Raw genomic sequence first — 14,883 nt, 5'->3', positions numbered from 1 at the left:
GGTTCCTGAAATTGTGAAAGGTCAGATCAGAGATCCTGGTATAAATCAGTCAAATATGAATGGCATTACATTGAAAATAAAACAAAATAGAAAATTTCTGAAGAGAGAGACAGGGTGTATATTCATCTATTTGTCTGTCTCAACCTTGACTTTGGGTAGAGCAAAAAGAAAGCCCAAATCTCTCTGAGAGGTCCTCACCATAAGTGTGCATCCATATAGGCAGGCTTAGAGCCAGAATTCATGGTGTATGTTGGCCAAAAGAAACCTAATCAAAACACTGAATGGGTTGGAGTTGGTAGCACTTCCAGATACCTGACAGTAGCTAATATAAATCTCCTCTGGAGGAACATATTTTAAATACAGGCATCAAAAGTTTCCTCCAGATATGATTCTCAAAACATGAACTCACAATCAAAAATTACAAAACACGCAAGAAAAGTAGCCACCCAGAATATGAGTCAGCAGATTCAAACTCATAGAAGCTGTAGATATTATTAATTAATTATCAGAGACTCAAATATTAGAAAATATAGGGAAAACAGTTTAAGAAGCTTGAAGAATAGATACAAAAGGCCCAACTTACACAAAATCAGTAAAGAAACTGTGAGAACTTATTAGAGGGCTCACAGACAGAACCCATTATAGGGACACACACCCCAAACATCTTTTGGAACATTTTCCAAAAGAATGGAACTTTTTCACTTATTATTTGTTTGTTTACCCTGAAAACAACCCCCTCCCCATCCTCCACCCCAAAAGTATGCACTAATTTGGGTAAATAAGTCCTTTTTTTTATTGAAGTGGAAATGATCTTGAAGAGCTAAGAATACATCATTTATTTTTGAGGTGAATTTTTCCCACCAAAGTGGCTTCTCTCCTAATTTCAGAGGAAGCTGTGAGTGGTCAATCTGCATGAATTACTGTGCAGGAAATTTACTGAAGCCTGAGAGTACTAGATCTAAAGTCACTGGAGTCAGGGCAAGACAAGTAGAATACAGAAAGGTGGGCAGATATTTTTGGAGTTTAAAAGAGCTATTTTTATCTGGTCTAAAAATAAACAGTAATAAGAAATTAGGTTACACTATATAAAATACATGTTTCTCTTGCTTAACTGATTTACATAGCCTATATTTAATTGTAATATTTAAATATTCAGTATGTTTGTATAATGAAAATAACAACATATTTACTATTAGTAGAGACATGAGCTCCAAGCACTAGTCAAATACATGCCTGTTTTTGGAAATGGTTGTTGCCTTTCAAGTTTACTTAGAAAAAAGCCCTCTAAATATTTGTGATAATAGTTGAACTTGGAAGGTCACTCCAGTGACATCAAAGATATCTACTACAATAAGCTTCAGGGAAATGAGCAATTTTTCTAATGTTATATTTCTACTAAACTATAAAATTACTTCTATCAAAAAAACTAACTCCTGAAAATTAAACCCACATGCAATGTGAAACAAGGAAGTACTTTTTTTTAAGGGCAAGTGATCAAATTTAATGTGATCTAAATCAAATCCTGCTTACAATGATCTGAATTAATTCAACTTTAATCCAATTTAGTATTATAAATGAATGGGTAAGAAGGTTTTAAAGGGCCATTTAAAAGAAAAACATTGTAAATTAAAGTAGTAACCAGATTCTTAATAGTTTGTTGAACTAGTTAATTAAAATAATAAATGTCCTTGCTGCATTTAAAATTACCACATTTTAAATATCAACTAAAACAGTCTCTCTTAAACTGTAAATATGTAAACAACTTATGGGGTCTGATCAGCATTTTTACTTAATGAAAGAGCACAGAGTACCTTGTACATTTTATGGGTAAGAATATTTTGTGAAATTCTTGTTTCAGATGTGTGTGCATGTGGGTTGGGGGAAATTATATAAAATGTGTTTCTTTCTGTGTGCCACAATGGAAAGCTGTAAGAAAGCTGCTAGTCTAAGGTTTTAAGAATTAGAATCAAACACTTAAGAGGATTTTTAGGAGGGCAAGAGTTTGTGCCTACAGATCTCCAGTTACTGAGTTACTAGGACACCATCAGGGAGAGGAAGGGGGGAGAAAAAAGTCACGAGATGTATTCAAGGTAGGAAGTTTGTCACAAAGAAACAAAGCAAGAGCCCAATCATCACAAACAGGACCTAAGGACAGAAAAGAGCCAGCTGAAACATGACAAGAGTGGGTTACTGTACCTACATGAAGTCAGTTATCCAGAAATGACACCACAGTCTGGGGTGATGAATGAAAGAGCCAAGACGCAAGGATCCACTTAGCTTCCAGCTGGAACTGAAAAGGGAAGTCCCAGAGTTTCTCCAACCTGTTCTGGTCACCTCCCAACCTTTTCTTCTACCATTTTACCCATGAATGTGATGCAGAGTATTAAGTACTATGGAAATATCACACTGTCTACTTTTCAGAGTGCTTTTATATATTTCATATACATGTGATCACATTTGAAATTGATAAATTCCTACTAGGCAGAGCAGGGGATATCAATCACACTCACCTGATGACACAAAAACAGCAGAGTTCTTGGCACTGGCTGTATCACAGCTCAGCCTAGAGGTTCCCAACTCCTCTCCAACAGCTGCTGTTCCAAACACAGCTAATAACCATTCAGTGTTGCCTCACAGAGAGAACAACCTAACACAAGATGACTGCACATGCAATCCTACTCAATTCAATGTCAATTTACCATACCCATGTCACTAAAAGAAACAAATTTTTAGTTTATGTAAAGAAATTTTATATCAATTAAATGTCACATAGCATTTTTTGTAGACATATTAATTAACTGGCTAGATAATACATATCTTCCCTGTTATAAGTAAACTTTGAAAGCCAATTAAGACAATCCATCATATCAGTAGACTAAAGAAGAAAAGTCATGTTATAATATCAATAAATCCATGAAAATACTTGAAAAATGTTAATGTTCGTTCATGATTTTAAAAAAGACTTTCCCAGAACTAGCAATAAAAGCAAATTTCCTCAGTTGATAACAGGGATCTACAAAAAAAACCTTCATACTTAATGGTAAAAGAGTGAGTGCACTCCTCCTAGAACCAGGAAAAAGGCAAGGATTTTTAACCACGCTTACTCACCATCATATTAGTATCCTAGCTAGTGCAAAAAAAACAAGAAAAAGAAATAAAATGCATAGAGATCAGAATGGAAGATGTAAAACTGTCTGTACTCACAGATAAGATTATTCTGTATGTAGAAAATGCCAAAGAATTTTTTAAAAAGCTATTAGAACTAATATGCTATTTTCACAAGCTTACAGGATATAAGGTCAATATACAAAATTAATTTTATTTTCATATACTGGCAGTTAACATTTAGAAATTGATATATTAAAATAGTAGATGCTACCATTTATAGTAGCATCTAAAAACATGCAATACTTAGGGATAAATTCAAGGAAATATGTATAAGACCTATTTTCTGATAGCTACAATACACTAAGAGTAACTGAAGAAAAACCAAATAAATGGAAAAACATACTATGTTCATGGATCAAAAGAGTTAATATTATTAACATGACTATTTTCTCCAAATAATCCATATTCAACTCAATCTAATAAAAATTTCATCATCATATTTTTGTGAAAATTGTCAAACTGATTCCAAAATTTAAATGGAAATTCAAAGGACTTAGAATAGCCAAATCAATTTTGAAAAAGAACAAAGTTGGAGGGGTCATACGACCTGATTTTAATACTTACTATAAGGCTACAATAATCAAGAAAGTTTGATAGTGACATAAGTATAGACATATAGAGGCCAGAAATATACCCACATATACATGGTCACTTTATTTTCATTCAAAGGGTCAAAGTAATTGAAAGGATAGATTTTTCCACAAATGATGCTGGGAGCAACTTCATATACATGTGGAAAAAATAAAACTCCATCTAACCTCACATAATAACAAAAATTAAATTTAAATTGAACATAGACCTAAATGTAAAAGCTGAAATGTTAAAATTTCTACAAGAAAACATAAAAGAAAATATTTATGACCTTTGGATAGATAAAGACTTCCCAGGACATGAAATATGTGAACCATTAATAATTTTTAAAAAGATAAAATATACCTCATCAAATTTTGATCTTCTATTCTGCAAAAGACACCTTCAAGGAAGCAAAATGTCAATCCACAGAATGAGAGAAAATAGTTATAATATACATATCTGATAAAGGACTTGTATTCAGAATATATAAAGAACTCTTAAATTCAACCATAAGAAGATAACCCAATTTTTTTAATATGCAAAATATTTGACACTTTATAAAGAAAGAAACACAAATGTCCAATGTGCACAAGAAAAAATACTTTATTCTCATTAGTCATTAGGGAAATGCAAATTAAAACCACAATGAAATACCACTATATAATCACTTGAATGGCCAAAATTAAAAACACTGATTATACCAAGTGCTGACAAAAATATGGATCAAATGGAACTATCATACATTTCTGTTGGGGATACAAAATGGTATAAGCAGTGTGAAAACTATTTGGGAGATTAGATTTATAAATTAAACGTATTGTTATTATTTGACCATTCAATTCCACTCTTAGGTATTTTCTCAAGAGAAAGGTAACATATCTCCAAAGACTTGTACTCAATTGTTCATCGCAGCTTTGTTAGTAACAGCCCCCAAATGAAAACAACCTGAATACCCATTGTGGATGAAAGTGTAAAAAGAACAAAACATATAGTGGGATCCCAGCAGTAAAAATGAAACAAGTTGCTGATATACCCAACTTCATGAATAAATCTCAAAAACATGCTGAGTGAAAGAAGCCAAGTGCAAAATTATATCTTCCATAGGACTCCTTTTATGTGAAACTCCAGTAAAAATTAATCTACAGCTATTAGAAAATAGATCAGTTTCCCGGCCCTGGTGAAAGTGGCGATTGACTGAGAACATTTTGAGGTAATGGAAATGTTGTGGCAGTTACATAAATGTATGTGTCAAGACACATCAAACTGTACACTTAAGATGTGTGCATTTCACTATATCTATATTATATCTCAATAAAATTGATTTTTTAAAGAGAAAGTCTGGTTTCCAAGTGGACTTGAAGGTAGAACATAGGCATCTCAGTAGTTAGACAGAGTTTAGAGTTGGGCTGGGAAGGACCCACATCCTAGCTGCGCTAAGCACCTTTAATTTGCCCAACTGCGTGTGAACCATTTTGTCCTCCAAGACCTTTTGTTGCAGTCAAAGTACTGTCTTGTACCCATACTGACTGGCAGAACATGGTCTTATGGATAATTCTTTATTGAGAAGACACATTAAAGAGGTCATTGCCACAGCCTAATATGGAGACTTTCCTTCCCCTCCTTAATCTTTTGGATCTTGGTCATGGGAAGACTAGCATCAAATATAGGGGACCTTCATTTTAGGGTTCTCTGGTCCACCAAAACCAGGGGAGAAGATATAAGGAAAGAAAAATTCTGGTATCAGAATAGATACCAGATCACTATCAAACCAAGGAGGTCTATGGAATCTGAGACAAAACAACTGTGGTCTAAAATCAAAGACTCCTAGTAGCTTTGGGGGATGAAATATGCCAAGTATGACTTCTGAGGTTGTAACACATAGGATAATGCTTCAGAGTAGTGTTTCACAAAGAATGGGACAAGTATTAGGGGTGGTTCATTAAATGACTTTTAAGGGTTCTTGAGATTAATTGGAGTGGAAAACCAACATGATACTAAATAACATGGAATCACACAAGAATTTCTCCTCTAGTTCTCTTAGTTTTTCTGATTATGTATCAGAAGGACTCATTTCATGTTAGTATGTCTGTAACACCACTGTCTTCTCTTTTAAACAAAAAGAAAATACAAAATACCTAACTGTAATGCAGTCAGTACATTTGTTTGTTTATTTACTTAGTTACCTTTTATTTATGGCAAGTAAATTGGTTTTTCATTTGTAGAAGTAATGTCAAGTTTTTGCATAAACGTTCTCCAGTAAAAAAGGGGGAGAACAGTTTAATTTATTAAAAATAATAATAATAATAGGTTAAAAATACTATATTAGAATATGGTGATATATGAACATCTGAGATTGGATAACAGTACATGTAAATGTGCATTTGTGAGGAAGAATATGTATTTGTGTATAGATATTAACATACTAAAAAAATCTACAAGCAGGATATTTTCATGTCATAAATTAGTTTTTAATTTGAATTACTTGCCTCTTACTAGCCCCCAAAATTTCAGACTCCAGATTATTGATAAAAGGCCAGATTAAGATTTTTTACCTTATAAATTAGGATAAAACTCCATGAAATTGGGGGAAAGGCAAGAATATATTTGCACAATAATGAAGGGTCAAATTCCATTCTATCTGTCTTTCTGTTAATGAGTGCTCTCACTTGAGTGTAGGCAAAGAAGATATGCAGAAGTTACCCATGAAAAAAAGATTGTCTCCATAAAAGTTGGCAATCTACTATTTTTGTTTTGCTCTTTTTTCTCTTCTTTTTTCTTGGTATACATTTTAATTTCTTTCCTTTAAGAGAATCCATAAAAATTTATATTTTACTTTAGGTTCATTAATTACTTCAAAAAATACAACTCATGTGTACAGATTTCTTCAAAATTGTTATGCTGTTGTCAATGTTTTGACAGTCTTGTGCAATTTTTAAAAAATCAACCTCAACTAGGCTCTAGAGATTTTTACCAAAAACAAAAAAAGGGAGAGAGAGAACTGTAAAACAGATTTTCTTATTTAAAGAAACATAAAACAGTTTGATTTCTATCATGTGTATATAACTTTCCAAGTGTACAATTAAATTTGGCATGAACAAAGATAAACCCTTTACCTGTTGGAAGGTGCAGAGTTATGTTGTTGCAAAAATCTGTGAAGCAGCATTCCGTTTTGGTAACATTGTTGGAACTATGACAGAAGACTTGCGCATTTAATTCTGGGAGAGAGACACAGGACTTGATCACCTGTTCCTTTCCGTTGGTTAACATAACGGAAGCCCAACATGCTCCTTCTGTTTGGCAGGTAAAGTTTGAAGAGTCACACAAAAGACAAACACACTTCAAACCTGGAAAAGGTAAGGCAAAAAGCTTTAGGAAGCTATAATGCAAATTTATTTCATAATACTTGAATAGAGAAATTCAATCTTTATGAAGTTTGAGAGAGGGTTTAAATAGTACTAGATAGACACACATGCTAAAGCTGTTACTCCCTCTCTGCAACGTGTTTTATCAGAAGGGTTGCCCAATCATCATTTACTATTGCTTATATTTTTACAAGCAATTTCTTCAGTTGTTACTACATTTTGAAACAATTTTCTCATCCATGGTGTAAATCCCTCCTTTTTAAGCTCAACCAGCTCATTCCTAAATCAATAGCTCCTATGAAATGCTAGGATATAGTAACACAGTAACCTAGGGGCGCTGTCCAGCATCACTTGTAGCACATAAGTGTTGTTACAGGAGCTAAGTAACTGAACAGTCCAGTGTATTCTGTTCATTTACAATTTCTCCTTTAAACTGTTAAGTGAATGTGCTAAACCCAAACCTAACCATAGATATTTAGAGCTTTAAAAAATAGTGTGACTCTTCACATTTATATTCTGTGATTCTTTAACATTATTGTATTGTCACAGTTACCTTTAAGGCATTGACGAGCCATTATACTTCCCCCTCTTCACTAAAGAATACATCTCAGAATGAGAGTCATTTGAACATAGACCATGACTTTCAGGCAATTTTCTTTAATGAACACATTTATTCAGTAGAGCAAAACACATCAATAGTAGAATTTAATATATTTGCATCAATAAAACTTTCAAAAATTAGACTTTGCTAAATTAATCTGTTTCCTTCTCAAGTTTTCTCAACATTCCCTACTTAATAAACACACACACACATATACACACACACCCCACGTTAACTCACATGTTCAAAGTGGTAGAGTACTTCTGTTCTGACGTTAAATATCTGTCATCACGTCAACCACTGGAATAGTCCAGTGATTGTGAGTAATTTATTCAAATTTTATTTAAATTGTTTTTAAATAGAACAATGCCGAATAAGCCTTTTGTATCATTACTTTAATGAAGGTTTTGTTAAATCGTAACAGCACCCTGCAATTTCTGAATGTCCAACGTTTTTCCATACAATCTTTTTTTCTCAAATTAAAGTCTTTAAATTTCTAATTGCTCAAATTGGAGCTGATTTTATACCTGTAAAATATTTGATACATAAATGGCTATTTTTATACTCAACTTCAAATACCAATGTAAGCAATATAGATAATATTCCTATATAACTGCATGTGTAAGAAAGAACAAACCACATAGTGATCAATAGAAATTATCTCTTCTTTTGATAATTGTTCTTGAACAGTAAAATACCATCCCTACAAACATTTTTATTACTACATGCTAAGGGACTTACAATCATGAAATAAAATACCATTTTTTATCAACATTGGATCAAGCATAATAGCTTACTCTTCTATTTATTCTAGTGGTTATCAATATAAATAAATATAATCTTTTGTTGATATTAATGTGCTATGGTAGAACCTAATAAGGTAGACTGATTGGGACTCAGTAGAGCTAGATATATAAAATCTAGGTGATCTGGAAATGTTTTAAGTCACTCTCCTTGCATAAAAGAGAGCTCATATAATAAAGATCCATCCACCCAGGCATCTTCTGACAGTGGAATCTCCCTCTCTCTAGCACCTTCTGATTCAAACCTGACAAAAGCCTTCAAATCCTGGTAATAATCTTGGCTATTACTTGGCTCCTCTGTGCTTCCACACCCTTATATGAAAGTTGAGATATACCTCCTCATGGTGTCATTATGGAGAATAAAATAGTTAATCTACATAAAGTCCTAAGAATAATGCCTGGTTCATAGGAATTACTATGTAAATATTAGTGACTCTGTCTTCTTTTACTGGAGGAGTTAAAGCTGGTGGTCCTATGAAACAATCAAAATACATTGTAATCCATAAAGACGGAATGAACTAATGTGCACAGACCATTTAAAAAGCATAACAAAGAGTGTTTTTCCTATGTTTTCCTCTAAGAGTTTTACAGTGTCCAGTCTTAAATTTAGGTCTTTAATCCATTTTGAGCTTATTTTCGTGTATGGTGTTAGCTAGTGTTATAATTTCATTTTTTACATGCAGCTGTCCATTTTTCCCAGCGCCACTTATTGAAGAGGTTGTCCTTTCCCCATTGATATTCTTGCTTCCTTTGTCATAAATTAGGTGACCATATGTGTGTGGGTTTATCTCTGGGCTTAAAACTCTTAGAGGAAAACATAGGAGAAACACTCTTGGACATAAACCACAGCAAGATCTTTTTTGACCCACCTCCTAGAGTAATGAAAATAGAAACAAAAATAAACAAATGGGACCTAATGAAACTTAAAAGCTTTTGCACAGCAAAGGAAACCATAAACAAGATGAAAAGACAACCATCAGAATGGGAGAAAATATTTGCAAATGAAGCAATGGACAAAGGATTAATCTCCAAAATATACAAACAGCTCATGCAGCTCAATATCAAGAAAACAAACAACCCAATTAAAAAATGGGCAGAAGACCTAAATAGACATTTCACCTAAGAAGACATACAGTTGGCCAGAGGCACATGAAAAGATGCTCAATATCACTAATTGTTAGAGAAACGCAAATCAAAACTACAGTAAGGTATCACCTCACACAGGTCAGAATGGACATCATCAAAAAATCTACAAACAATAAATGCTGGAGAGGGTGTGGAGAAAAGGGAACCCTCTTGCACTGTTGGTGGGAATGTAAATTGATACAGCCACTATGGAGAACAGTATGGAGGTTCCTTAAAAAACTAAAAATAGAACTACCATATGACTGGCCATATACCCTGAGAAAACCATAATTCAAAAGGACACATGTACCCAATGTTCACTGCAGCACTATTTACAATAGCCAGGACATGGAAACAACCTAAATGTCCAATGGCAGATGAATGGATAAAGAAGATGTGGTACATATATACAATGGAATATTACTCAGCCATATGAAGGAATGAAATTGGGTCATTTGTAGAGATGTGGATGGACCTAGAGTCTGTCATACAGTGAAGTAAGCCAGAAAGAGAAAAACAAATACCAGATATTAATGTATATATGTGGAATCTAGAAAAATGGTACAGATGAACCTATTTGAAGGGTAGGAATAGAGATGTAGATGTAGAGAATGGACATGTGGACACAGTGGGGGAAGGGGAGGGTGGGACGAATTGGGAGATTAGGACTGACATATATACACTACCATACATAAAACAGATAGCTAACAGGAACATGCTATAAAGAACAGGAAGCTCAGCTTCGTGCTCTGTGACGACCTAGATGGGTGGGATGGGGGAGGTGGTGGGAGGGAGGTCCAAGAGGGAGGGGATATAGGTATACATATAGCTGATTCACTTCATTGTACAGCAGAAACTGACACAACATTGTAAAGCAATTATACTCCAATAAAGAATAAAAATAAAAAATAAAAAGCATAACAAAGAAATTCATCTCTTTCTGCACAGCTGAGTGAGTTGAATGTTCTTATTCTTTTAATGGTCCAGGCTAGATCCCCAGTGGTCACAAAGAAGGGTGGTCTTGTGATAGTACAGATAAAGATTTCAGGAAAAGACCAAGTTTCCAGTCCTGGCTCTGTCACTCACTTGTTGATTGGCTTTGGAGAAGATAGTTAACTTTATAGGGCTTCAGTGCCTTCCTCTGAAAAATGGGAAATTAACCAAGGGAGGGGCAGTGGGTCTAGAAATCCTGAAGTCTCGTAGAGTGCCAACATTTTACAATTTTATGAATTTACAACTTATGGAAATTTACAATTACAAAATATGGAAAACTCTTTTACAATTAAAAAACCTACCCCACTGTGGTTATTCTTCAATCTCAGATTTTAAGGGGCTGAAGTTGGGAAGAATAACTCTTCTGACACACAGTCTCAAACCATTTGTTACTAGACTCTTCATCAGAGTCTCCTTCAATTTTCTATTTCCATGAGAAGCCTAGCCTGGAAATCAAGGCAAGTAACTAAGGGATATGGGTCCAATGAGTGGAGACAACCATAAAGTACTCAATAACTAAACATATGTTAGTTTCGTGTGTGCTTATCATTGCGTATAATTCCCAGTGCAACCATGGGAATTAGTTGCCACTCTCTCCATTTTACAGATAATGAAATGAGGCTCAAAAAGATCAAGTGACTGAATTTATGTGGTAGTCATCAGACTACTCAAACAATGTTGTCTCTATCCTACCAAAGCTGATATTTAAAAAAAAAAAAGATGGGTACAGAAACCATCCTCTCACCTCACCAGTTTCTAGCAATGGTGAATAAAACATAACTTATTATAAAATTTATATTTTATATACAAGAAAATATTTTATTTTTAGAATAAAATTTAATTCTAATACAGCAAAAAGAAATTAATAATTACTTAACAATGGACAACTGATATTTTGATCTTTATTGTCCTAATTATCTTTTTAAATAAATTCTACCTACATATTTTCTGAGGAGACAAGTGGTCAAATAAAAGTCAATATCCTGTGCCTTACATCTAGTATAAATAACCTTACCTTTCAGTTTGTTTAAGTTTTGTATTAAGTGTAAGTTTCTAAGTACATAATCTGATACTTTCTCTTGGAAGCATTACTAGCTCCTTATAAATATGATTACAGGGCTTCCCTGGTGGCATAGTGGTTGAGAGTCCATCTGCCAATGCAGGGGACACGGGTTCGTGCCCTGGTCTGAGAAGATCCCACATGCCGGGGAGCGGCTGGGCCCGTGAGCCATGGCCGCTGAGCCTGTGCGTCTGGAGCCTGTGCTCTGCAACGGGAGAGGCCACAACAGTGAGAGGCCTGCGTACCGCAAAAAAAAAAAAAATCTCCTTCAATTTAAAGTAAAAGGCACCAATCAGAAGAATAATACAGACCAAACTGATACAGTTAAGACATAGTAAGTGACACATTTACTTTAAATCTTGCATGATGGAAAACATTGACAAAACTGAGAATTTGTTGATGATAATGGCTTCAAACAATTGCTAAATGTCCTCATTTATTCCAAGTCAATTGGCTGTACTGTAGCACTGACAGAGAACAAACAGCAAACTAAAATGAACCTAAGATGTATATCTAATACACAACCTACAAACATATTCAGTCTTGCACATAGTGGATTGGTGAGAAATGAAAAATGCAAGACTGAACATAGATCCCTAGTGTTACCAATTAAAACATAGGTTGCCATTAGAGATGAGACATGCATTCATATTTTGTTTTTTAAAAAAATTATGCTATTGAATCAATTACACTAAAATATTCTATGACAGGATAAAACTGGTTGGTAGCAGACAACAGGTCAGAGGTACATTTCTTTATTTTATACTTTCCCATTATACTGTACTTGAGTCATATGGAAAGGGATAGCAAATGAAGTTGAAGAAGGAGGTAATTACCCGTAATAAGGAGGTCTATTAGATTTTCCCCACAAGGAAGATTGCACTTTTCTTGTGTCTCCTCCTACCCTTTTAATTATCCTCTTCTTCCCCTTTTTGCCAATTAGTCTATAAAAGCCAAGACATCTGTTACCCACATGAAACCAAAGGATGTGCATATTTCTAATCAACCAGAAAATAAATGTTCATAAGACTACAAAAAAGAACCAAATGTATCACTTGTGTTTGTGTGCTATTCTTACTAATATTTGGTTGGGGAATATTAGTGTTTTGAATTAGATACTATTTTCAATAAACTGGTTTCCTACATTTGGGGGTTATATGCTAAAATATTTATTGGCCAGTGCCTTACATAAATTTCTGACACATACCTTTTCCTCTTTTCCAGAAATTAGGTGATTCAATTTCCCTAATTTGGGAGCAGGACATAAAATGCAAAATATTTTTTTAATTCAGAAAACTGTCTCAGGTTTGACCTGCTGCCTTTCATCATTTGCAGACTTCTGAGTTAAAAAAGAACAACTCAAGCTCATCAGTGTGCTGAATATGAAAAGGACAGTAACAGGAGAGGAGCAAGGACGACTGGCACTAATGTCTGTGAAGTAAAGCTAGACAGGGCAATGGAAATTCTTTGACCCTTTCTATTCCTTTTCAAAATTTTATTTTTTTGTCATATGGTCATTTCAAAACATTTTCCTTTCTTAATGGTAAGGAAAAATAGAATAGAAAAAGAAAGTAGCTTTAATAAAATATGGGCAGAGGACCTTCAAGATGGCAGAGGAGTAAGATGTGGAGATCACCTGCCTCCCCACAAATACATCAAAAATACATCTACATGTGGAACAACTCCTACAGAACACCTACTGAATGCTGGCAGAAGACCTCAGACTTCCCCAAAGGCAAGAAACTCCCCATGTACCTGGGTAGAGCAAAAGAGAAAAAGGAAAAACAGAGACAAAAGAATAGGGATGGGGCCTGCACCTCTGGGAGGGAGCTGTGAAGGAGGAAAAGTTTCCACACACTAGGAAGCCCCTTCACTGGTGGAGATGGGCTGGGGCGGGGCGGGAGGAACCTTCAGAGCCATGGAGGAGAGTGCAGCAACAGGGGTGCAGAGGGCAAAGCAGAGAGATTCCCTCACAGAGGATCGGTGCCAACCAGCACTCATCAGCCTGAGATGCTTGTCTGCTCACCCACCGGGGAGGGTGGGGGCTGGGAGCTGAGGTTCGGGCTTTGGAGGTCAGATCCCAGGGAGAGGTTGGGATCTCTGGGGTTGGCTGCATGAACACAACCTGAAGGGGGCTAGTGCGCCACAACTAGCTGGGAGGGAGTCAGGGAAAAAGTCTGGAACTGCCTAAGAGTCAAGAGACCATTGTTTCAGAGTGCGTGAGGAGAGGGGATTCAGAGCACCACCTAAAAGAGCTCCAGAGATGGGCATGAGCCACGGCTATCAGTGCGGACACCAGAGATGGGCATAAAACGCTAAGGCTGCTGCTGCAGCCACCAAGAATCCTGTGTGCAAGCACAGATCACTATCCACACCTCCCCTCCTGGGAGCCTCTGCAGCCCACCACTGCCAGGGTCCCATGATCCAGGAAGAACTTCCCCAGGAGAACACATGGTGCGCCTCAGGTGCTGGCCTCTGCCGCTGCAGGCTCACCCCACATTCCGTACCTCTCCCTTCCCCCGGCCTGAGTGAGCCAGAGCCCCCGAATCAGACACTCCTTTAACCCCCTCCTGTCTGGGCTAAGAACAGATGCCATCAGGTAACCTACATGCAGAGGTGGGGCCAAATCCAAAGCTGAACCCCAGGAGCTGTGCAAACAAAGAAGAGAAAGGGAAATCTCTCCCAGCAGCCTCAGGAGCAGCGGATTAAATCTCCACAATCGACTTGTTGTACCCTGCATCTGTGGACTATCTGAATAGACAATGAATCATCCCAAAATTGAGGCGGTGGATTTGGGATCAACTGTAGACTTGGGGTTTGCTTTCTGCATCTAATTTGTTTCTGGTTTTATGTTTATTAAGTATTTAGAGCTTATTATCATTGATAGCTTTTTTATTGATTTGGTTGCTCACTTCCTTTCTTTATATATATATATATTTTTTCTTTTCCTTTTTCTCTTTTTGTGACTGTGTATGTGTATGCTTCTTTGTGTGATTTTGTATGCATAGGGTTGCTTTTACCATTTGTCCTAGGGTTCTGTCAGTCTGTTTTTCTTTTTAGTATAGTTTTTAGCACTTGTTATCATTGGTGGATTGGTTTATTGGTTTGGTTGCTCTCTTCTTTTTTTAAAAATTTTTTATTTTAATAACTTTATTTATTTTTCTTTCTTTCTTCCTTTTCTACCTTTTATTCTGAGCC

The 14,883-nt window shown here is 35.6% G+C and overlaps 1 protein-coding gene across 3 annotated transcripts in view; it reads right to left on the bottom strand.

Moving 5' to 3' along the window:
- ACVR1C (activin A receptor type 1C) overlaps positions 1-14,883 on the bottom strand; it is a gene marked incomplete at both ends in the record, with an annotated part of 83,244 nt that overhangs the window by 32,540 nt on the left and 35,821 nt on the right. For all 3 annotated transcript variants that reach the window (XM_081242757.1, XM_081242758.1, XM_081242759.1), the window contains one exon: positions 6,855-7,085. In XM_081242757.1, coding sequence (XP_081098883.1) covers positions 6,855-7,085 — 231 coding nt within the window. The remainder of the gene's footprint in view (positions 1-6,854; positions 7,086-14,883) is intronic.

The sequence above is a fragment of the Mesoplodon bidens genome (assembly GCF_964165515.1).
Source record: "Mesoplodon bidens genome assembly, chromosome: 8".
NCBI lineage: Eukaryota > Metazoa > Chordata > Mammalia > Artiodactyla > Ziphiidae > Mesoplodon > Mesoplodon bidens.
This window is presented reverse-complemented; position numbering and strand designations above follow the sequence as displayed.